Genomic DNA, 22,712 nt, shown 5'->3' on the forward strand with positions numbered 1-22,712 from the left:
AAGAGACCCAGCCATTTACTGATCCCTAACAAAAAGTATTTTCCCCTTCCATTTTTTTGCCTGAAATCCCTCTTTTATGCTATTTTTGGCCCTTCCCAACGGGATATGTGAAAAATGCCTATTTTATGATTGGCTTTTCAGAAATATTAAAATGAATATTATATGTGCTTTGTTAGAAAGTGATGCTGTATTAATTTTCAAAAGTAGTGTGGTAAATAAAGTTTAGGTTATAACATAAGGTTAAAATAGAAACTATGCTATGTAAGATACTTTTTTTCCTAAAGAAAGGACTCACACTGAGAATAGCAGCCATAGGAATAAGCCTTTTTTAGGCTTATTTTGCCCAGAAAAGGTACCTGGACTGTCCATAACTCTTTGTTTCTATCGCCTCATATTGTCCTAATTCAAACTGTCCAAATTATTATTACTCTAATTGTATTGCTATTTTATAACCATTTTATTACTATTAAACTTTTAACATTTCAAAAACATGTGATTGGCATTTTTCACAGGTGGCACAACCGCAGGTTACAGGTGGGGTTCTGGGGGCTGTGGTCGTACAGGTGAGACACGGCACACCTGGAAACCATTTCATCCTCAGGTGTGTCAATGTTAATATGCAAATTGGGTTTAATAAGGGTCTGGGTCACCTTATGGTTGATCAAAACCAATTTGGTCACCCTGCACACACTGAGGCTGCAGTAAAGGCTCTGTGCTCACCAGAGAGTCTTTGTGCTCCTCTTTATCTCCTTAAATTGACATATTTATAACTGTGAAAAATGCCAATCACTCGTTCTTTAACATTTTTAAAGTTTAAAAGTAATAAAATGGTTATAAAAATAGCAATGTAATTAGAGTAATAATAATTTGGACAGTTTGAATTAGGACAATATGAGACAATAGAAAGAAAGAGTTAGGAACAGTCCAGGGATCTTTTCTGGGCAAAATAAGCCCAAAAAAGGACCCATGTTAGCAGAGGATTAACCCTTAAAAACAATAACCTATTGCATATTCATACACCTCATCCATGATGCATAAATTCCATTCAAACTCAGGATTCTGTCTGGGCAGTGTCAGCTTCTTCCTCTGAATCCTGATGGTGTCATCCTGCTCAAATGAGGCAGGAATAAGTTCATTTCTCCTGATAATGGGGCAATAAATTCTCTTTTTCTGAAAGATTCAGGTGTCCTGTGGCTGCTATCTCGCTGCGAGTCCCTTCTTTAGGAAAAAAAAAAGTATCTTACATAGCATAGTTTCTATTTTAACATTTTGTTATAACCTAAAACTATATTTAACACGCTACTTAAGAAAATTAACACAGCATCACTTTCTAACACAACACATATAATATTCATTTTAATATTTGCGAAAAGCCAGTAATAAAATAGGCATTTTTCACAATAACGTTTATAATTTTGTTGTGCGCCTCGAGGCGGGAGCGAGGCTAAGGGCTCCCTCAGGGAGGCGAACTACAACTCCCATGCTGCCCCGCTGCGCGCTCTGCGTTCCTATTGGCTGGCGGGGCGGTTGGAGCCGATCACCGGCGCTTCCCGTTTCCATAGCAACGCGTAAACAAATGGCGGCGGCCTAGCCTGAGCGGGAACTGCCCCGATAGCGGAGTTTCCTCCGTCCCCTCTCTCCTTATCACAGCTCATGGCGGGCGGCGAGGAGAACGGCACAGAAAGCAGCCCCGGGGAGCCGCTTCCCCCTCCTGAGGAGCCGCCGCAGGCGCTCGCTGAGGGGTTGCTCCAGGAGAAGCCCCGGCCCGGCGCGCCTGACGGCGAGGATGAGCAGGAGGAGGAGGGCGAGGAGGAAGACTCGGAGCGCTCAGAGGTTCGGCCCAGGGCTGTGTGGGGAGGGGTGCGGGCATGGGAGGGAGCTGCTCTTTCCCTCCTCCGTGTGGATTTTGGGGGAAGAACGGCGGCATCTCTAATTTCTGCTTTTTTTGGGGTCCCTCCCGTCGCCGTGGTGTCCGGGGTCCTCCTGGATCGTCCCTCTCTGTCTCAGAAAAAAAAAAAAAAAACTTTGAAAATTGTCAATTCCAGCCATTGACCCAGCACTGCCAAGTGCTCCTGGCCATATAAAATTAAGGATAAACTGACACATGTATGGCTAAATTAACCAAATTCCCTGCTTAAATTCCCGGCCTGAGCTTCAATAAACCCCATGGACACGTGGGAATTTTCTCGCCCTGCCCTGCCCGGCCTTAAATCCCAACACCACAAAATATCACCTCGTATTTTGGAAATTAATCTGTGCTCTCCCTTGCTATAACACGTAGGTGCTATAATGAAATTATTATATATCTTGGTCTCAGTTGGATTAAGTTCTTTTCTGACTCAGAGATGGGGTAACTGAGAGGTGTTTTAAAAACTTTTATTCCATTTTCAGTCTCATGTGAAGGATGAGGCAATACAGGTGTTATAATTCACACCATCACAATCAGAAGCCAATTATTTCTTAATTACATTAAAAGAGTTTATTGGTCTGTCAGCTTTAGCCACACCATGCTGTAAATGCCTAAAAGCCAATCATCTAAAATTACCCCTGGTGGGTCCCATCTTTCACAATTTTATTTCTCCAAAATATCCAACAATCTCCAACCACATTCCAAAGCAGCCAAACACAGCAAATGAGATAATATTGTTTTCCTTTTTCTCTGAGGCTTCTCAGCTTCCCAGGAGAAGATTCCTGAGCAAACAGATTTTTCCAGAAAATATGAATGTGACACAGATGAGGGAAGTGATGAGAATCTGACTCCATGTTCTCAGAAGGCTGATTTATTATTTTATGACACAATTATGTTAAAAGAAAATGATATATGAAAACTATACTAAAGAATACAGAAAGGATACAGACAGAAGGCTAAAAAGATAATAATGAAAACTCGTGACTGACTCCTCAGAGACCCACACAGCCTCACCATAATTGGCCATTAATTAAAACAATTCACACGAAAAAATCAAACAATCACCAGTTGGATAAACAATCTCCAACCACATCCCAAAGCAGCCAAACACAGGAGAAGCAAATGAGATAATATTGTTTTCCTTTTTCTCTGAGGCCTCTCAGGAGAAGAATCCTGGGCAAAAAGGATTTTTCCAGAAAATAGGACAATGAAAACAGACAAGGGAAGAGATGAGAGTCTTGGCTCCATGTTCTCAGAAGGCTGATTTATTATTTTATGATACAATTATGTGAAAAGAAAATGATAGACTAAAACTATACTAAACTATAGAGGAAGGATTTTGTCAGAAGGCTAGCAAAGAATGAATAATAAAATCTTGTGACTGATCAGAGAGTCTGACACAGCTGGGCTGTGATTGGTCATTAATTAAAAACAATTCACACCCCGGATAAACAATTCTCCAAATCACATTCCAAAGTAACAAAACATGGAGAAACTGAACCTTCCCAACTTCTCAGGAGAAAAAAACCCTGGCAAAAGGAATTTTTGCTAAAACATCCCAGCGACAGAGGATTTTTATCAACCCTGTTCCCACCTGAACCCCGGCAGCCTCTGGGTTCTCCCAGTGGGATTTTCCCCTCATAAACCTCCCCTAAATTCATTTTTTTTCCCTTTTTCCTGGTGTTTTTAGGGTCGCTCGCAGGAGGTGTTGGATGAAGCCACGGCCGCTGAGGGGCTGCAAACCTTCGGCCGCTCCGCCCCCGGCACTGAGTACGTTTATCTGCACCTGTCACTGCCCGTGAGTACCAGCCAAAAACATCACCTTCAGGTGCTTTTCTGCACTCATATTCCCTTTTTTTGGGTATAAAAATAATATATTAAAATATTTTTTAAATATTAGAATATAAAAAAATCAATTATATATAAAATATTAGTGTATATATAATATATTAATGTAAATCTAATGTAATCTAATGTAATCTAATGTAATCTAATGTGATATAATGTAATATAATGATATAATATAATATAATTTAGACAATAGTATAAAAATATAAAACATCAATTATATATGAAATATAAATATAGATTTCAGATAATATTATATATTTATTATATATAGAAATATAAAAATCAATTATATATTAAAATATAAATATAGATTTCATATAGTATTGTACATATAATAGATATAAACATATAAAAATCAATTATCTATAAAAAGATAAATATATATTTTATATAATACTATGTATAAAATAGATATAAAATAAATATCTATAATGATAATAAAATATAAATATAATATAATATATATAAAATAATATAAAAATGAATTATGTATAAAATATAAATATATTTTATATAATATTAGATATAATAGATATAACACTATAAAAGTAATTTATATCTAAAAATATAAATATATACAATAGATATAAAATATAAAAATCAGTTATGTATGAAATAAATATATAGATTTCATATAATATTATACATATAATAGATATAAACATATAAAAATCAATTATCTATAAAAAGATAAATACATATTTTATATGATATTATGTATAAAATAGATATAAAATATAAAAATCAATTATGTATAAAATGTATATATATTTTATATAATATTATATATAATAGATATAACACTATAAAATAAATTATATCTAAAAATATAAATATATACAATAGTTATAAACATATAAAAATCAATTATCTATAAAAAGATAAATATATATTTTATATAATATTATATATAAAATAGAAAAATAAAAATCAATTATGTATAAAATATAAAGATATATTTTATATAATATTATGTATAGAATAGATATAAAATATAAAAATCCATTATGTATAAAATATAAATATATTTTATATAATATTATATATAATAGATATAACACTATAAAAATAAATTATATCTAAAAATATAAATATATACAATAGTATAAAAATATAAAACATCAATTATGTATGAAATAAATATATAGTTTTCATATAATATTATATATATAATAGATAAAAAATATAACAAGAAATTCCATATTAAAATATAAATATAGATGTCATATAGTATTGTACATATAATAGATATAAACATATAAAAATCAATTATCTATAAAAAGATAAATATATATTTTATATAATATTATGTATAAAATAGATATAAAATATAAAAATCAATTATGTATAAAATATAAATATGTATTTTATATAATGTTATATATAATAGATATAAAATGATAAAAATTATATCTAAAAATAGACATGTATATTCTATATAATATGATATATAGGAATATGTATAAAAATATAAAAATAAATTATATATAGAATATAGATATGTATATATTATTATTACATATAATATTATATATATTATATTACTTGCCTTTTTTTCTACATCAAATAGCTGGGAAAAAAATCCTTGTTAAAAAACAAGATGTCCAGAGGCAGATTTTGGTCACTGCCTGTTTCAAGTTAATGACAATAAAATGGTTATAAAAATTGGGTTTTTGCTAAGATTCACAGTGGCTCCTGCTGACTGCCAGAGTGGAGATTTGTTAGGGTTTTTTTTCATGTATTAGCATCAGCACTGAGATTTTAAAATTATTATTATTTAATTATATTTCTATTTCTATAATATAATTATATTTATATTATATTATATTATAATATTCATTACATTTATATTATTTTATATAATATTATGTATTGTACATTATATATAATAATATATTACTATGTTGATATTATATTGTAATATTTTTATTATTATTATTTTATGATTTTTTTTCCTTATCCAGTCATTAGATGTGAAAAATGTATCTTCCTTCTTCAGTCAGCTGGAGGAAAAAAAAGTAGAGGAATGTGTAAATCCCCAGGAATGCTGCATTCAGGAAGTTGAAGTGGTTGTGTTGCTTTAAAGTCGTTTTTTTTGGCATTTTCTCCATTTCTGGCTGCTCCACCATCACTTTTTGTAAAGTCACCTTGTCCTGCTGCGGCTGGAGGGGCTTTGGGTGGGCAGAGTTATTAACCAGTTATTAAAATTGTGATTAAAATCCTTTCCTTTTTCCAGGGTCGTGGGCTGAGGGACGTCAGCATTCTCTCTGGATACGTTCACCTGCAGAAAATGGAGCTTTCCTCCAATAAAATTAATGGTATGGAGTAAATAAAGCACAAATTGCTGCCTGGTGAAGCTGCTGCAGATGAGAAATTCAGTGGAGCACGGAGGTTTGGTGTCACCAAGCCTGGCTGACATTGAATGGTGACAAACATTGCACAGAGCCAGGCTTGAGCTCCTCCAAAATCCCAAAACCTCCTCCAAAATCCCAAAACCTCCTCAGGCCATTAAGAGCAGCACATGGAGCTCAAATTCTCAGTTTATCACCCCAGCAGACATCAAGGTGAAGGGGTCTGGCATTTTTGGGGTCCCCCATTTCAGGCAGGAATGATGAATCCGACTCCATGTTCTTAGAAATCTCATTTATTATTGCATTGCATTACATTGCATTGCATTGCATTACATTACATTGCATTGCATTACATTGCATTGCATTGCATTACATTGCATTGCATTGCATTACATTACATTGCATTCCATTGCATTACATTGCATTGCATTGCATTACATTACATTACATTACATTGCATTGCATTACATTACATTGCATTGCATTACATTGCATTGCATTACATAGCATTGCATTGCATTGCATTACATTACATTGCATTGCATTACATTACATTGCATTGCATTACATTGCATTGCATTACATTGCATTGCATTGCATGACATTGCATTGCATTACATTACATTACATTGCATTACATTGCATTGCATTGCATTACATTGCATTGCATTACATAGCATTGCATTGCATTTCATTACATTGCATTTCATTACATTGCATTACATTACATTGCATTGCATTGCATTATATAAAAGTATCTATATATATTATATAATTAAATTATATCTAATTACATAATATATATAATTAGATAATTTTATATGTATATATATACACATATAAAATTATCTATTATATATACATATATATACATACATCCATATATATATGTATATGTATATATATACACATACATATATATACATATATAATTAGATAATTTTATATGTATATGTATATACATATAAAATTATGTATTATATATACATTTTATATATGTGTATATATATATACATTGCATTACATTGTATATATATAAAATTTTATCTAATTATATAGATTATATAATTAAATTATATATAATTATATAATATATATAATTAGATATTTTAAAAGATATTTTATATAATATATAATGTCTAATTACATATATTAATACATAATTACATTGTATTAATGTAATATAATATAATGTAATATAATACATTACATTGTTACATTATACTATGTTATATTTATATTACATTATGTTATACCATGTTATACCATGTTATGTTATATTATGTTATATTATGTTATATTATGTTATGTTATATTATATTATATTATATTATATTATATTATATTATATTATATTATATTATATTATATTATATTATATTATATTATATTATATTATATTATATTATCATAACAATATCTAAAAATATAAAAATAAATTCTTACTTCCAGGCAAGTCAGCTAGCATAATGAAAATTAAATGTCTAACTTCGATATTTATTCTTTATGGTTTATACACCGGTTTTTTTCCCCTCTAGGAGAAGGTGTTAATATCTCTGATTTCTGCATTTAGGCATCACTTTCTGCACGTGCAGCTCCAAATTAACTCTTAATTGCTGCAGGATGTAATTATCACATTTTGCTGGGATGATCTTTGCATTCAGGCCCAGCATTTGACATTTTATTTCTTTTCTAGATCTTTCCTGTGTCAGCCACATGCCTTATTTAGTAGAGCTGAATGCTTCCAATAATGAACTGACCACGTATTTCAATTTTAAAGCCCCCAAAAACCTCAGGGTAAGTCTGAAAAAAAATTAAATAAAAAAATTAAAGTTTTAAGTTCAATACCATTTTTCTGAATCAAAGTTAGATGTATTTGAGCAAGTCAAATTTTATTCGTTTTTTATTCTTCTTTCTTACCTCAATTCACATTTTCCTTTTCCATCTTCCTTTCCCAAATCTTTGTGTCTGATTTATATTTATATTTATATTTATAATTATATTTATAATTATATTTATATTTATATTTTTATTTATATTTATACTTATACTCATATTTATATTTATAAACTATATTGATATTGATATTTCTACTTTATATTTATATTTATATTTATATTTATATTTATATTTATATTTATATTTATATTTATATTTTCTTCCACACCGAACTCCTGCATGTGGTGGGAGAGTGGAACAAACTCCCAGCCAGAGTAAATGCTGAAGAAATAACCCCAAATTCCTCTCTCTTTTTTTTTGGTTTTTTTTTTCCTTTAGGAAGTAGATTTTTCACACAATCAAATCCCAAAAATGACAGATTTATCAGAATACCACTCACTTACCAAGCTCCTGCTGGATTGTATCCTTTGGGGATCTTAAATGGGAGAAAAATTGATATTTTTTTTTGCTATTTTTTCACATAAATACCACTTTTCTTTGTATTTTCCCCTTCATGTCAGTTTGTCCTTAGAATTGAGATAAAATTGTAATTCTGGTGCTGAGACTGAGCTTCATTTACTTCAGCATTGATGGTGTTAAAATATAACATATACTATATGACTATATATCATATAATTATACTATATGTAATATAATCATATATATTATATATTATATATTATATATTATATATTATTTAAAGATAAAATTTAAATAATATATATTAAAAATAAATCTATCTAAAAGAAATATGTATAATAAATATAGTATGTATTATATATATATAGCATATTATATGATTTATTAAAATAGTTTTTTATTGTAAAAAATTATTATTTATTTGTGTTCTTCCCACTCTACAAAGCCTGCAGGTGACACAAATCCTGTCACAAAATGGCACCAAACCACTTTTCTTTTACAATCCTAATTTTCCATCATGCAGCAAAATGAAAAAGGGGAGAAAATATAAAGAAATATATAAAATGAAAGATTTGTTTTGGGGAGCTGATCTGTAGGTTTTGATATTGTGGATTTTTTTCATGCGGCCTCAGATTTCTTCATTTGGTGAAATGGGGATAAAAATGTTTTTATATACACAAGAGAAACCCCTAAAAAAGAGGAAAATGATGGCAGGATTGGAAATTCAAAATTCAGTGGCCCCAATCTGCCTCAAACTCTCCTCACCTGGCAGAGCAATCAGATTTTTTAATCAGATTGTTCAGCTGATAAATTGATTTTTAATCTGATTGTTAATCAGATTTTAATCCCCTCTGAAATCTCCTGCAGAAGCAGAAACATTTCCCAGTGACAGACTCACCTTCCTCACCATTTTGGTGAATTTTGATGCACATTTTCAGGTAATTTTCTCCTTTTTTTTGTGCACACCTGAGAGCTTTCCAAAGGGAGGAATTGTCCAACCAGAGAGAGGCAAAACTTGGCCCAAAATAAGCGACAAAGCTTTCTAGTGAGTCACGAAAAGGCAAAAATTGAATTTATTATTGTTCAGTGCTGAGCAATTTGCTGCCTCACATTGTGGCTTAAACTTTAATTTTGCTTTATTCAAACTTCTGATTAATTCCAGTCACCAAAGAGTCCCAGAGTTTTACCTGATTTTGGGCAGATTCCTCTCACTTCAGCCATTTCAGGGAGGAATTGGAGCTGGATTTGTTGTCCAAAGTTCTTTGTTTAGGGAATTTGAGGAGTTCTGTTCATGCCGAATTTCCCTGAGAGGAATTCTAATTCCTTGTGCTGCTGTTTATAACTGTGATGTTCATTGAAAATCCACTTTCTCCTCTCAGGACAGATAGCCAGGACACAACAGGTATAACTTAAACTAAAATAACCCCATAAAATTATAACTGGAATAATTTCTGTAGGATCAGTGGGATTTAAAGCCCTTCAGGATAAATCCTTTCCAGCTCCCCAGCCCATAACCCCAATTTGTTAATTGATCACCATGTTATGTTTGCCCAATTATCCCATCAAAAAAAAAAAAACAAACAATATTTAAGGTAGCAACAATTTTAATTGAATAGTTTAGAAAATATATAAATCAGGGATAATTTGGTTCCAATAACAGCGCATAAGCAAAACCAACCGCAGGGTACGGAGGGCAGGGTTCTTGACCCTTGCCACTTCCCGTACCAGCCTGCCCAGTGACAGTCACCCCTTACATGCCATGTGTCAGTGCCATCTCCTCCCATTTTCGGTTCATCACTTTTCTGTCTCTGCCCTCATCACCACCTTTACCATGCATGTGCCACCACTGGGTTTGGTCTTTGGGGGTCGTTTTGGATGAAGACCTCTCCTCTTCCTCGTTGTCCTTTAATTCACCTTTGGGTTACCCATGCACACCAAGCCAGTACAGTGTAAGCCAAGGCTAACGTATCACTGCATCTGCATATCAAGGCAATAATATCCTTTATAATTAGCATTTTCTTGGACCTTTTATGTTTGCCCAATTATCCCATCATTAAAAAGAACCAAACAATATTTAAGGTAGCAACAATTTAATGAAATAATTAAATATATATATATATAAATCAGGGATAATTTGGTTCCAATAACAGCACATAAGCAAAAACAACCGCGGGGTACGGAGGGCAGGGTTCTTGACCCTTGCCACTTCCCGTACCAGCCTGCCCAGTGACAGTCACCCCTTACATGCCATGTGTCAGTGCCATCTCCTCCCATTTTCAGTTCCTCACTTTTCTGTCTCCGCCCTCATCACCACCTTTACCCCACATGCGCCACCACTGGGTTTGGTCTTTGGGGGTCATTTTGGATGAAGACCTCTCCTCTTCCTCGTTGGCCTTTAATTCCCCTTTGGGTTACCCATGTGCACCAAGCCAGTACAGTGTAAGCCAAGACTAACGTATCACTGCATCTGCATATCAAAGCAATAAGTCCCTTATAATTAGCATTTTCTTGGACCCAACCAGGTTCTTGGTCATTTTTAGCAACTGTATCTTCAGCTTCTTTCCTGTGCTCCTTGAGAACATCTGCTGGGAAGGGGAGTGGGTGGAGCCCCTCCTTTCCCTCTCCTCTTTGGCATTACAACTTTTTACTATTAACTATTTTATTATTCTCAAATATTAATTACTGTATCAATATTGATTACTGTTTCAATTTTTATCAGCACGAATCATACCTATTTACCACACCTCATTAGCGCTCAGGGTTTGTGTTCAGCTGATGTCCAGCTCCCCAGCCCATAAACCCCAATTTGTTAATTAGCCCCTCATTAGCGCTTGGGGTCTGTGTTCAGCTGATGTCCCAATGAGCTTAGGGTAACCAAATAAAGGGGTCTCACAATCTGACTATACTGAGGGATGTGCATCCTCCAGAAACCTATAGCAACCTATAGCTAATGAGTTATAGCTATAACCTATAGCTAACCCCAATTTGTTAATTAGCCCCTCATTAGCGCTCGGGGTTTGTGTTCAGCTCATGTCCAGCTCCCCAGCCCATAACCCCAATTTGTTAATTATCCCCTCATTAGCGCTCGGGGTTTGTGTTCAGCTGATGTCCAGCTCCCCAGCCCATAAACCCAATTTGTTAATTGATCCCCTCATTAGCGCTTGGGGTTTGTGTTCAGCTCATGTCCAGCTCCCCAGCCCATAAACCCCAATTTGTTAATTAGCCCCTCATTAGCGCTCGGGGTTTGTGTTCAGCTGATGTTTTTCTCCTGAGAGCCGAGCGCAGACAATGAGATCGAGGAGATCCGAGGGCTGGAGCGCTGTCACAGCCTGACCCAGCTGGGGCTGTCGCACAACCGGCTCGCGGCCGTGCGGGGCCTGCACAACCTCCCCGTCCGGCTCCTCGACCTGGTAAGGAAAATTCATCCTCAGCTTTTCCTGCCTGGCTCTTACCCAGAGAGCAATAGCGGGATGGAAATGATAAATAGAATATTGTAAACATGAAGATAATAAATTTTTTTTTTTTGCATTATATATTATTTGGTACTATATACTATATAATGTCATAGAATGTCATAGAATGTCATAGAATGTCGTAGAATGTCATAGAATAGAATAGAATAGAATAGAATGTCATATAACATAATATAATATAAATAGTCATATAATATAATATTTGTATTATGTAATGTAGTGCAATATAATATAATATGTAATATAATGTAATGTTATATTATACAATATAGTATAATTATATAATCTAGTATAATTATATAATATACTATGATGTTATATTATATAATATATAATATATAATATATAATATATAATATATAATATATAATATATAATGCAATATAATATAATGTAATATGTAATGTAGTGTAGTATAATATGTAATATAGTGTAACGTTATATTATACAATATAGTATAATTATATAATCTAGTATAATTATATAATATACTATGATGTTATATTATATTTTATATATTGTATTTATATATATTATATATTATATATTATATAATGCCATATATATGATAAATATTATATATATTATATGCTATATATTTTGTAAATAAAATATTTTTATAACACATATATATAATATATTGTCTAATATATATAATATATATGTATTATATGTTTCTATTATTATATAATAATTTCTTATAAATATAATCAATATGAAGATAATTACATAACAAATTATAAGAAATATCTACAATACTATACACTTTCAAAATTAATAATACAAATACTATAAATTTTCAAATTTAATAATACAAATGTTGCACAGAAACGCAACCCAAACCTATTTTTAACGCAATCCAGTGGCACCAAAAGCACCAGGCTGCTTTTAAACAGCTTTTACTTTGTAATAAGAAGTGAAAAATATTTTATGGAACATCAAAAATAAATCCCAAAAAACCTTTACTGAGCTCCTATTGGCTACATTAGTTTTAAGCACCCACATAAATATTTGAAGTGACATTTATGAATCCCTTATCAAGAATAGAAATATTCTTTTTCCAATCCTTTTAAAAATTTAAAGGTTTTTCTTCTATTCTGTAAAATTGGATGTAGAAAATACCAGCTCAGATTGGCCCTTGGCAGTGTTCAGGGAAGGTGTTCACATCTAGCATGTTTTGAATAATACATTCAAATAACGTTAATAAAATTACATTTCACATCTAGGATACCTCCAGGAGCTCTCCGTGGCAATAAATTGGAATTTGGTCTCATTTTTAGTGGGGAATATCAACTCAGATTGGCCAAATGCCATGGAAATGTTCTGAAAGGAGCTCTAGCAGTGTGAGGAGCTTTTTTTAAAATACTTTGATGCTTTTTCCTCCAAATTTGAGCCACAGCCAATCCCTCCTTCACTGTGTGCCCTGAATTCCTGCTTTGTTTAAAAGCCCACCAGGAATTCCCTTGGGAATCTGCTCTGGCCAAAATGAAATCTCATTAAATGTGAGCGTGTTCCTCGTTTGGGGTTTGGAGGGGCTGATATCACTATTGATAACACTGCTTGTCTTTGTTAATTGGTGATGGAAAGAGATTTTAGCTGAGCATTTTCTTTAAAAATTAGAATTAATTAGAATAAAATGCAGTTGCTACTATTATTGTTATTATTATTATTATTATTATTATTATTATTATTATTATTATTATTATCCTTCTTTCTCCTTCTTTCTTTGTTCTTTCTCCCTTATTTTTCTTCTTTCTTTTTCTTCTTTCTTCTTCCTTTTCTTCTTCCTTTCCTTCCCTTTTCCTTCCCTTTTCCTTCCCTTTTCCTTCTCTTTTCCTTCTCTTTTCCTTCTCTTTCCCTTCTTTTTCCCTTCTTTTTCCCTTCTTTTTCCCTTCTTTTTCCCTTCTTTTTCCCTTCTTTTTCCCTTCTTTTTTCCTTCTTTTTTGCTTCTTCTTTCCTTCTTCTTTCCTTCTTCTTTCCTTCTTCTTTCCTTCTTCTTTCCTTCTTTTTTCCTTCTTCTTTCCTTCTTCTTTCCTTCTTCTTTCCTTCTTCTTTCCTTCTTCTTTCCTTCTTCTTTCCTTCTTCTTTTCTTCCCCTTTTCTTCTTCTTTCCTTCTTCTTTCTTTCCTTCTTCTTTCTTTTCTTCTTCTTTCTTTCTTCTCAGCTTTCTCTCCCCATGAGTTTTTTTTTTTTAAAGTTTGAAAGGAGCACAAAGTTCTGGAGTTTGGGAGGAACACTTCAAAACCTGTAAATTCTCCTTTGCCCAAAACCCTCGTTATTCCACTCATGTTTGCAAAGCAAAAAAAAATTAAATAAGAAATTCCACTCATGTTTGCAAAGGAAAAAAAAATAAAATAAGAAGCACAGCTCTAATGAACTGGACCCTTAGGAATTTTCTATTTTTTAAAGGATCCATCCCCAAATCCCTTTTGTTCCCAGAATTTTCTGTGCACCTCTGGCCCAGCATTTTGCAATTCCAGCTCCGAGCTGTACCTGATTAACCAGAGGGCTAACGAAGCCTCCGTGCTATTAATAACCTAATTAAACATTTAAAAGTCAGGAAAAATGTCAAGGACAGACAACTGGATTAACATTAGAGTCAGCTGGCTTATTTATTTCTACAGTTCCTAAATATTTATTAATAGGAGATGAGGCTTGCAAGCTTTCAGCACAAGGTGAGGCTGAAAAATAAAATTTGCAAGGTGATGGAGGAGGAATCCTGTGGAGATTCCTGGGGATGTGTGGGACAGGGAATTGTTGTCCCTGCTTGGAGTTTGGGCACCAATGAGTCTCTGGTTTGTGAGGCCCTGAGGAATGGAACCATCTGGAGGCCGGTGAGAAATCAGGGCCTTGTTTGAAAAAACTCTGAGGGTTGGTTCTCAAAAATTTGGGGCATTTTGTGTGGGAAAGTCTGGAAGATTTGACAGGAAAATTGAGGTTTTCTTTAATTGTTATTTTTTTAAACATTTTCTGTGCTGTCACTGGTAGTGAATGGAGCCTTCACTTGGTGTGGATTAATATGGATTTATGTATTCCAGAGAGATTTTGGTATCAAATCAGGGAATTATGGAATCATGGAATGCTTTGGGTGGGAAGGGACCTTCAAGGTCACCCAGTGCCACCCCAGCCATGGCAGGGACAGCTCCCACCATCCCAGGCTGCTCCAGCCCCAGTGTCCAACCTTGGGCACTGCAGGGATCAGGGGCAGCCCCAGCTGCTCTGGGAATCCCTTCCCAAAATCCCAGCCCAGGCTCCCTCTCCAGGGAATTCCCTCCATTCCCAGCTCTCCCAGCCTGGCATTGGATCCATCCCCACCCCGACTCCTCTCCAGGAAGGGATTTTGGGCTCTGGGGGCTTCACTGGCAATCTCAGCACTCCAGGAAGGGTCTCCCTTCCCTTTGCCATCCCCAACTTCCATAAAAACCCCTGGGGATGGATTCTGAGTGTCCCAAATGCCAGAATGGTTTGGGTGGGAAGGGCCCTTCAAGCCCATCCCATTCCAAGCCCACCATCCCAGGCTGCTCCAGCCTGGCCTTGGGCACTGCAGGGATCAGGGGCAGCCCCAGCTGCTCTGGCAATGCCAGCCCAGGCAGGAATTGCTCATTGCCAAGATGCCACCCATGGCTGCCCTCTGGCACTGGGAGCCATTCCCTGGGTGCTGTCCCTGCAGGCCTTGTCCCCAGTCCCTCTGCAGCTCTCCTGGAGCCCCTGCAGGCCCTGCCCTGTGCTGGCAGCTCTCCCTGGATCCCTCCCTGCTCCAGGGGAACATTCCCAACCCTCAGCCTCTCTCCTCTCTATCCCACCTTAATTTTTTCATTATTTATTCTGTAATCACAAGTGTAAATGGAGCCATGATTACAGAGGGAAATTCAATGTATTTATGTAGATATATTCCGTAATTTTCCATGCATCTCTGTGTTCTAAATTTTGAGCTGGATGGTGACAGGAGTGTTCTTGGGTCAACATCAGTTTTTTAAAAATGTTAGAGCTTTTTTTATTGCTGTTGTCTCTTCAAGGTGAGTTGGAGATAAGCTAATCAGGAGAGAGGTGATTCCTTTTTCCATGAGGAGAAATGTGACACATCAGGATGGGCATGAGGCAAATGCAGAAAGGCCTGTTGGTGACAGGATTCTCCACGACAAAAACTCCTCAAATCCAACAAATAACTCTCTTTTTTTTCCTTCAGAAATGTTGTTTTCCATAGAGGTTTGTCAGCTGAAATATAACACAGCAGGATGTGCATGAGGCTAATGCAGAAATGCCTGTTGGTGACAGGATTCTCCATGAGAAAGAATCCTCAAATCCAACAAATAACTCTCTTTTTTTTCCTTTAGGAATGTTATTTTCCATAGAGGTTTATCAGCTGAAATATAACACATCAGGATGTGCATGGGGCTAATGTATAAAGGCCTATTTTTGACAGGATTTTCCACAACAAAAAATCCTCAAATCCAACAAATAACTCCGTTTTTCCCTCAGGAATGTTGTTTTCCATACAGGTATACTTGCAGAAATGTGACACATCAGGATGGGCATGAGGCCAGTGCATTAATCCTATATTTTACAGGAATCTCCATGACAAAAACTCCTCAAATCCAACAAATAATTTTTTTTTGCCTCACAAATAATTGTTTTCCATAGAAGCGTGTTAGCAGAAATATAACACATCAGGATGAGCATGAGGCTAATGCCTTAAGGCCTGTTTGTGACAGGATTCTCCATGAGAAAGGATCCTCAAATCCCACAAATAATATTCCTGAGGGGGAAAAAAACCCAGTTATTTGTTGGATTTGAGGATTCTTTCTCATGGAGAATCCTGTCACAAACAGGCATTTCTGCATTAACCTCATGCACACCCTGATGTGTTAAATTCTGCTATAAACCTCTATGGAAAATAACTCAGTTTTCCCTCAGGAATGTTGTTTTCCATAGAGGTTTATCAGCAGAAATATATCAGGATGTGCATGAGGCCAGTACATTAAGACCTATATTTTACAGGATTCTCCATGACAAAAAGTCCTCAAATCCAACAAATAATTCTTTTTTTCCCTCACGAATGTTGTTTTCCATACAGGTATATCTGCAGAATTATAACACATCAGGATGTGCATGGGGCTAATGCAGAAATGCCTATTTGTGACAGGATTCTCCATGAGAAAGGATCCTCAAATCCAAGAAATAACTTTCTTTTTTCCTTTAGGAATGTTGTTTTCCATAGAGGTTTATCAGCTGAAATATAACACATCAGGATGTGCATGAGGCTAATGTATAAAGGCCTATTTTTGACAGGATTTTCCACAACAAAAATTCCTCAAATCCTACAAATAACTCCCTTTTTCCCTCAGGAATGTTGTTTTCCATACAGGTATATCTGCAGAAATGTGGCACATCAGGATGGGCATGAGGCCAATGCATTAATCCTATATTTTACAGGAATCTCCATGACAAAAACTCCTCAAATCCAACAAATAACTCCCTTTTTCCCTCAGGAATGTTGTTTTCCATACAGGTATATCTGCAGAAATGTGACACATCAGGATGGGCATGAGGCTAATGCATTAATCCTATATTTTACAGGAATCTCCATGACAAAAACTCCTCAAATCCAACAAATAATTTTTTTTTTGCCTCACAAATATTGTTTTCCATAGAAGTGTGTTAGCAGAAATTAAACACATCAGGGTGTGCATGAGGCTAATGCATTAAGGCCTGTTTGTGACAGGATTCTCCATGAGAAAGGATCCTCAAATCCCACAAATAATATTCCTGAGGGGGAAAAAAACCCAGTTATTTGTTGGATTTGAGGATTCTTTCTCATGGAGAATCCTGTCACAAACAGGCCTTTCTGCATTAACCTCATGCACACCCTGATGTGTTAAATTCTGCTATAAAGCTCTATGGAAAATAACTCAGTTTTCCCTCAGGAATGTTGTTTTCCATAGAGGTTTATCAGCTGAAATATATCAGGATGTGCATGAGGCCTGTACATTAAGGCCTATATTTTACAGGATTCTCCATGACAAAAAGTCCTCAAATCCAACAAATAACTCTTTTTTTTTCCTTCAGAAACGTTGTTTTCCATAGAGGTTTATCAGCTGAAATATATCAGGATGTGCATGAGGCCTGTACATTAAGGCCTATATTTTACAGGATTCTCCATGACAAAAAGTCCTCAAATCCAACAAATAATTCTTTTTTTCCCTCACGAATGTTGTTTTCCATACAGGTATATCTGCAGAATTATAACACATCAGGATGTGCGTGAGGCTAGTGCATAAAAGCCTATTTTTACAGGATTCTCCATGACAAAAACTCCTCAAATCCAACTAATAACTCTCTTTTTTTCCTTTTGGAATATTATTTGTGGGCTTTGAGGATCCTTTCTCATGGAGAATCCTGTCACAAATAGACTTTTCTGCATTAGCCTCATGCACATCCTGATGTATTATATTTCTGCAGATGTACCTTTATGGAAAACAAAATTCCTGAGGGAAAAAAGGAGTTGTTTTCTATAGAGGTTTATCAGCAGAAATGAAACACATCAGGATGTGCATGAGGCTAATGCAGAAATGCCTGTTTGTGACAGAATTCTCCATGAGAAAGAATCCTCAAATCCAACAAATAATTCTTTTTTTCCCCTCACGAATGTTGTTTTCCATACAGGTATATCTGCAGAAATATAACACATCAGGATGTGTGTGAGGCTAGTGCATAAAAGCCTATTTTTACAGGATTCTCCATGAGAATGGATCCTCAAATCCCACAAATAACTGGTTTTTTTCCCCCTCAGGAATGTTATTTGTGGGATTTGAGGATCCTTTCTCATGGAGAATCCTGTCACAAATAGACTTTTCTGCATTAGCCTCATGCACATCCTGATGTATTATATTTCTGCAGATGTACCTTTATGGAAAACAAAATTCCTGAGGGAAAAAAGGAGTTGTTTTCTATAAAGGTATATTTGCAGAAATATAACACATCAGGAGGCTAGTGCATAAAGGCCTATTTGTGACAGGATTCTCCACGGCAAAAACTCCTCAAATCCCACAAATAACCCATTTTTTCCCTCAAAAATTTTGTTTTCCATAGAGTTGTATCTGCAGAAATGTAACACATCAGGATGTGTGTGAGGCTAATGCATAAAAGCCTATTTTTACAGAATTCTCCATGACAAAAACTCCTCAAATCCAACAAATAACTCCTTTTTTTTTTTTTCCCCCTCAGGAACATTGTTTCTCACAGAGGTTTATTTGCAATTTCTCTGCTTTCATTTTTTCTTAGAGCTTTAACCAGATCGAGAAGGTGGATGGGCTGAAGAGCTTGAAGAAGCTGCAGCGCGTGAATCTGTCCAACAACAAAATAAACAGCCTGCAAGGCTTGGAGGAGCACGAGCTGCTGGAGGTGATCAACCTGGAGGACAACCAGGTACCAGGCTGGGCTCACCTCCTTCCAACAGCACCCAATAATTTCATTTTTCCACAACAAATTCCTTGAAGGGCTCCAAAAATCCTCCAGCAGTGCAAGGAGCGGTTAGAAAATCTGAATTATTTTATTTTTGCTGTTTCCCACGTTGGTTCCTGGTGTCCTCTCAGCACTTATTTAATATCTGAGGTGGCTTTCTCCTCACTCAGGTCCCACTTTGGTGCTGTCACACACTGAGGGTTGGGTCAGGCAGGGATGAGTTTGCAGATTTTCCACCTCAGTTATTCCAAAATATCTTTATTTTCCAGGCCTCAGGGGGGGCTGTTAATACATCCCAGCCCAATTGTATGACCACAGATTCTTCTGGAAACTTCCTGCAAGCAGAACTGCAAAAAAAAAAAAGAAAAAAAACTCCTAAAAAGTGGATTTTGTCATGCAGCACAATTTTCTGTGCTGGAAACACAATGGCACCATCCATTCTTTTGAATTTTAAACGCCGAGTCAAATATCCACAATAATTTTGATATTGATCTTCCAGCATCCTTAAGTGAAAAAAAAAATCAATTCATGAATCACTTTGACGTCAAAGACGTGGGAAAAAAAAAGATAATCTAAGGAAACAAAAACACAAAGCAGCGGCGGAACATTTTCTGTCATTTTTCTCTCCTTGCAAGTGGATTTAATTCTAGTCACTGTGCCTAAATAATTTTCTTTTTTTTTCTGCCTGACATTTAAAGGTGCCTCAATTGCGGCAGACAGGAAACTCTCTAATGCTGTGCTTGTTAAATTAACATTAATAACACCACTTCCAGTGCCTCATTTATTTCCCACTGTTCTTTACAGCGCAGGAAAAACTCTTGATTTTACCTCATCAAAACTTGCCTCTCTGAGTGATGTCATTGAGACTGTTCACTGAGTTTTTTGGATGCTATTTTGAGCTTTTTTATTTTTTAATGTTGCCTTCTGAAGGATAATTTAAAGAGGAGAATTAATTAATTAACAAGGAGTTAGATCAGCTCACAACCACTCAGAATGATCTTAAATTCTTGATTTTTTTACAAAATGGGCACAACAGGTTCAGCTGCAAATGTGTGGTTTGTAAACATTCCGTGATTTTCCAGCTGTTGATGGCTGGAATTCTGGGATTTATTTAAGAAATCCACTTAAATCACATTTAACTTCACCAAAACTGTTCTGAATGGGGTTATTCACATCTCAAAGCGAATTTAGAGCAGGCTGGGGTTGAGGTTTATGTTTTTGGGGGCTTTAAAAGGATTGAGTGTAAATTATGGAGAATTTGGGGGTTTTAGGTTCAGTTGGGCTTTCAGGTTGGTTTGGGCCACACAAATCTTGATTAATTTCATTAATGAGTGCCCAGCTGAGACCCCAAACAGGCTGGAGCCTCTGGATTCCCTCATTTATCCCTCTGGACACATCCAAGGACAAAATTCCTGCTCCTTTTTTAACCAAGGACTTTTTAAACCAAGGATAACCAAGGATTTTTTAAACCAAGTTCTGTAGGATGTACCTGGTTAAAAAAGTCCTTGGTTATCCTTGGTTAAAAAAGGATTTTTTGTTAAAAAGGGACCAGGATTTTCGTTAAAAATGTCCTTGGTTATCCGTGGTTAAAAAAGGATTTTTTGTTAAAAAGGGACCAGGATTTTCGTTAAAAATGTCCTTGGTTATCCGTGGTTAAAAAAGGATTTTTGGTTAAAAAAGGACCAGGATTTTGGTTTAAAAAGTCCTTGGTTATCCATGGTTAAAAAAGGATTTTTCATTAAAAAAGGACCAGGATTTCAGTTCAAAAATCCTTGGTTGAAAAAGGACCAGGATTTTGGTTTCAAAGTCCTTGGTTAAAAAAGGACCAGGATTTTGGTTTCAAAATCCTTGGTTATCCGTGGTTAAAAAAGGACCAGGATTTTGGTTTAAAAAGTCCTTTGTTATTCTTGGTTAAAAAAGGATTTTTGGTTAAAAAAGGACCAGGATTTTGGTTTAAAAATCCTTGGTTAAAAAGGACCAGGATTTTGGTTAAAAATGTCCTTGGTTATCCATGGTTAAAAAAGGATTTTTGGTTAAAAAAGGACCAGGATTTTGGTTTCTAAGTCCTTGGTTATCCTTAGTTAGAAAAGGATTTTTGGTTGAAAAAGGACCAGGATTTTGGTTTCAAAGTCCTTGATTAAAAGAAGACCAGGATTTTGGTTAAAAAAGGAAAAATATTTTAGTTTCAAAGTCCTTGGTTAAAAAAGGACCAGGATTTTGGTTTCAAAGTCCTTGGTTATCCTTGGTTAAAAAAGGATTTTTTGTTAAAAAGGGACCAGGATTTTGGTTTCTAAGTCCTTGGTTAAAAAAAGGACCAGGATTTTGGTTAAAAAGTCCTTGGCTATCCTTGGTTAAAAAAGGATTTTTGGTTAAAAAAGGACCAGGGTTTTGGTTTAAAATGTCCTTGGTTATCCATGGTTAAAAAAGGATTTTTCGTTAAAAAAGGACCAGGATTTCAGTTCAAAAATCCTTGGTTAAAAAAGGACAAGGATTTTGGTTTAAAAAGTCCTTGGTTATCCTTAGTTAGAAAAGGATTTTTGGTTGAAAAAGGACCAGGATTTTGGTTTCAAAGTACTCGATTAAAAGAAGACCAGGATTTTGGTTAAAAATGTCCTTGGTTATCCATGGTTAAAAAAGGATTTTTCGTTAAAAAAGGACCAGGATTTCAGTTCAAAAATCCTTGGTTAAAAAAGGACCGGGATTTTGGTTTCTAAGTCCTTGGTTAAAAAAAGACCAGAATTTTGGTTAAAAAAGTCCTTGGTTATCCGTGGTTAAAAAACGATTTTTGGTTAAAAAAGGACCAGGATTTTGGTTTAAAAAGTCCTTTGTTATCCATGGTTAAAAAAGGATTTTTGGTTGAAAAAGGACCAGGATTTTGGTTTCTAAGTCCTTGGTTAAAAAAAGACCAGGATTTTGGTTAAAAATGTCCTTGGTTATCCTTAGTTAGAAAAGGATTTTTTGTTAAAAAAGGACCAGGATTTTAGTTCAAAAATCCTTGGTTAAAAAAGGACCAGGATTTTGGTTAAAAAAGTCCTTGGTTATCCATGGTTAAAAAAGGATTTTTGGTTAAAAAAGGACCAGGATTTTGGTTTAAAAAGTCCTTGATTAAAAAAAGACCAGGATTTTGGTTAAAAAAGGAAAAATATTTTAATTTCAAAGTCCTTGGTTAAAAAAGGACCAGGATTTTGGTTTCAAAGTCCTTGGTTAAAAAAAGACCAGGATTTTGGTTTAAAAAGTCCTTGGTTATCCATAGTTAAAAAGGGATTTTTGGTTAAAAAACCCCAGGATTTTGGTTTCAAAGTCCTTGGTT

General features: G+C 34.9%; 1 protein-coding gene across 4 annotated transcripts in view; it reads left to right on the forward strand.

The window, feature by feature from the left end:
- The first annotated feature begins 1,555 nt into the window (after positions 1 to 1,555).
- LRGUK (leucine rich repeats and guanylate kinase domain containing) overlaps positions 1,556 to 22,712 on the forward strand; it is a 107,736-nt gene continuing 86,579 nt past the window's right edge. For 2 of the 4 annotated variants that reach the window (XM_074538666.1, XM_074538664.1), the window contains exons 1-7: positions 1,556 to 1,833; positions 3,600 to 3,737; positions 5,997 to 6,078; positions 7,808 to 7,908; positions 8,389 to 8,470; positions 11,755 to 11,879; positions 19,223 to 19,366. In XM_074538666.1, coding sequence (XP_074394767.1) covers positions 1,654 to 1,833; positions 3,600 to 3,737; positions 5,997 to 6,078; positions 7,808 to 7,908; positions 8,389 to 8,470; positions 11,755 to 11,879; positions 19,223 to 19,366 — 852 coding nt within the window. In that variant the 5' untranslated portion in view covers positions 1,556 to 1,653. The remainder of the gene's footprint in view (positions 1,834 to 3,599; positions 3,738 to 5,996; positions 6,079 to 7,807; positions 7,909 to 8,388; positions 8,471 to 11,754; positions 11,880 to 19,222; positions 19,367 to 22,712) is intronic. The other 2 variants (XM_074538665.1, XM_074538667.1) reach the window with 2 other exon arrangements.

This window comes from Zonotrichia albicollis, chromosome 4 (genome assembly GCF_047830755.1).
Source record: "Zonotrichia albicollis isolate bZonAlb1 chromosome 4, bZonAlb1.hap1, whole genome shotgun sequence".
Classification (NCBI taxonomy): Eukaryota; Metazoa; Chordata; class Aves; order Passeriformes; family Passerellidae; genus Zonotrichia; species Zonotrichia albicollis.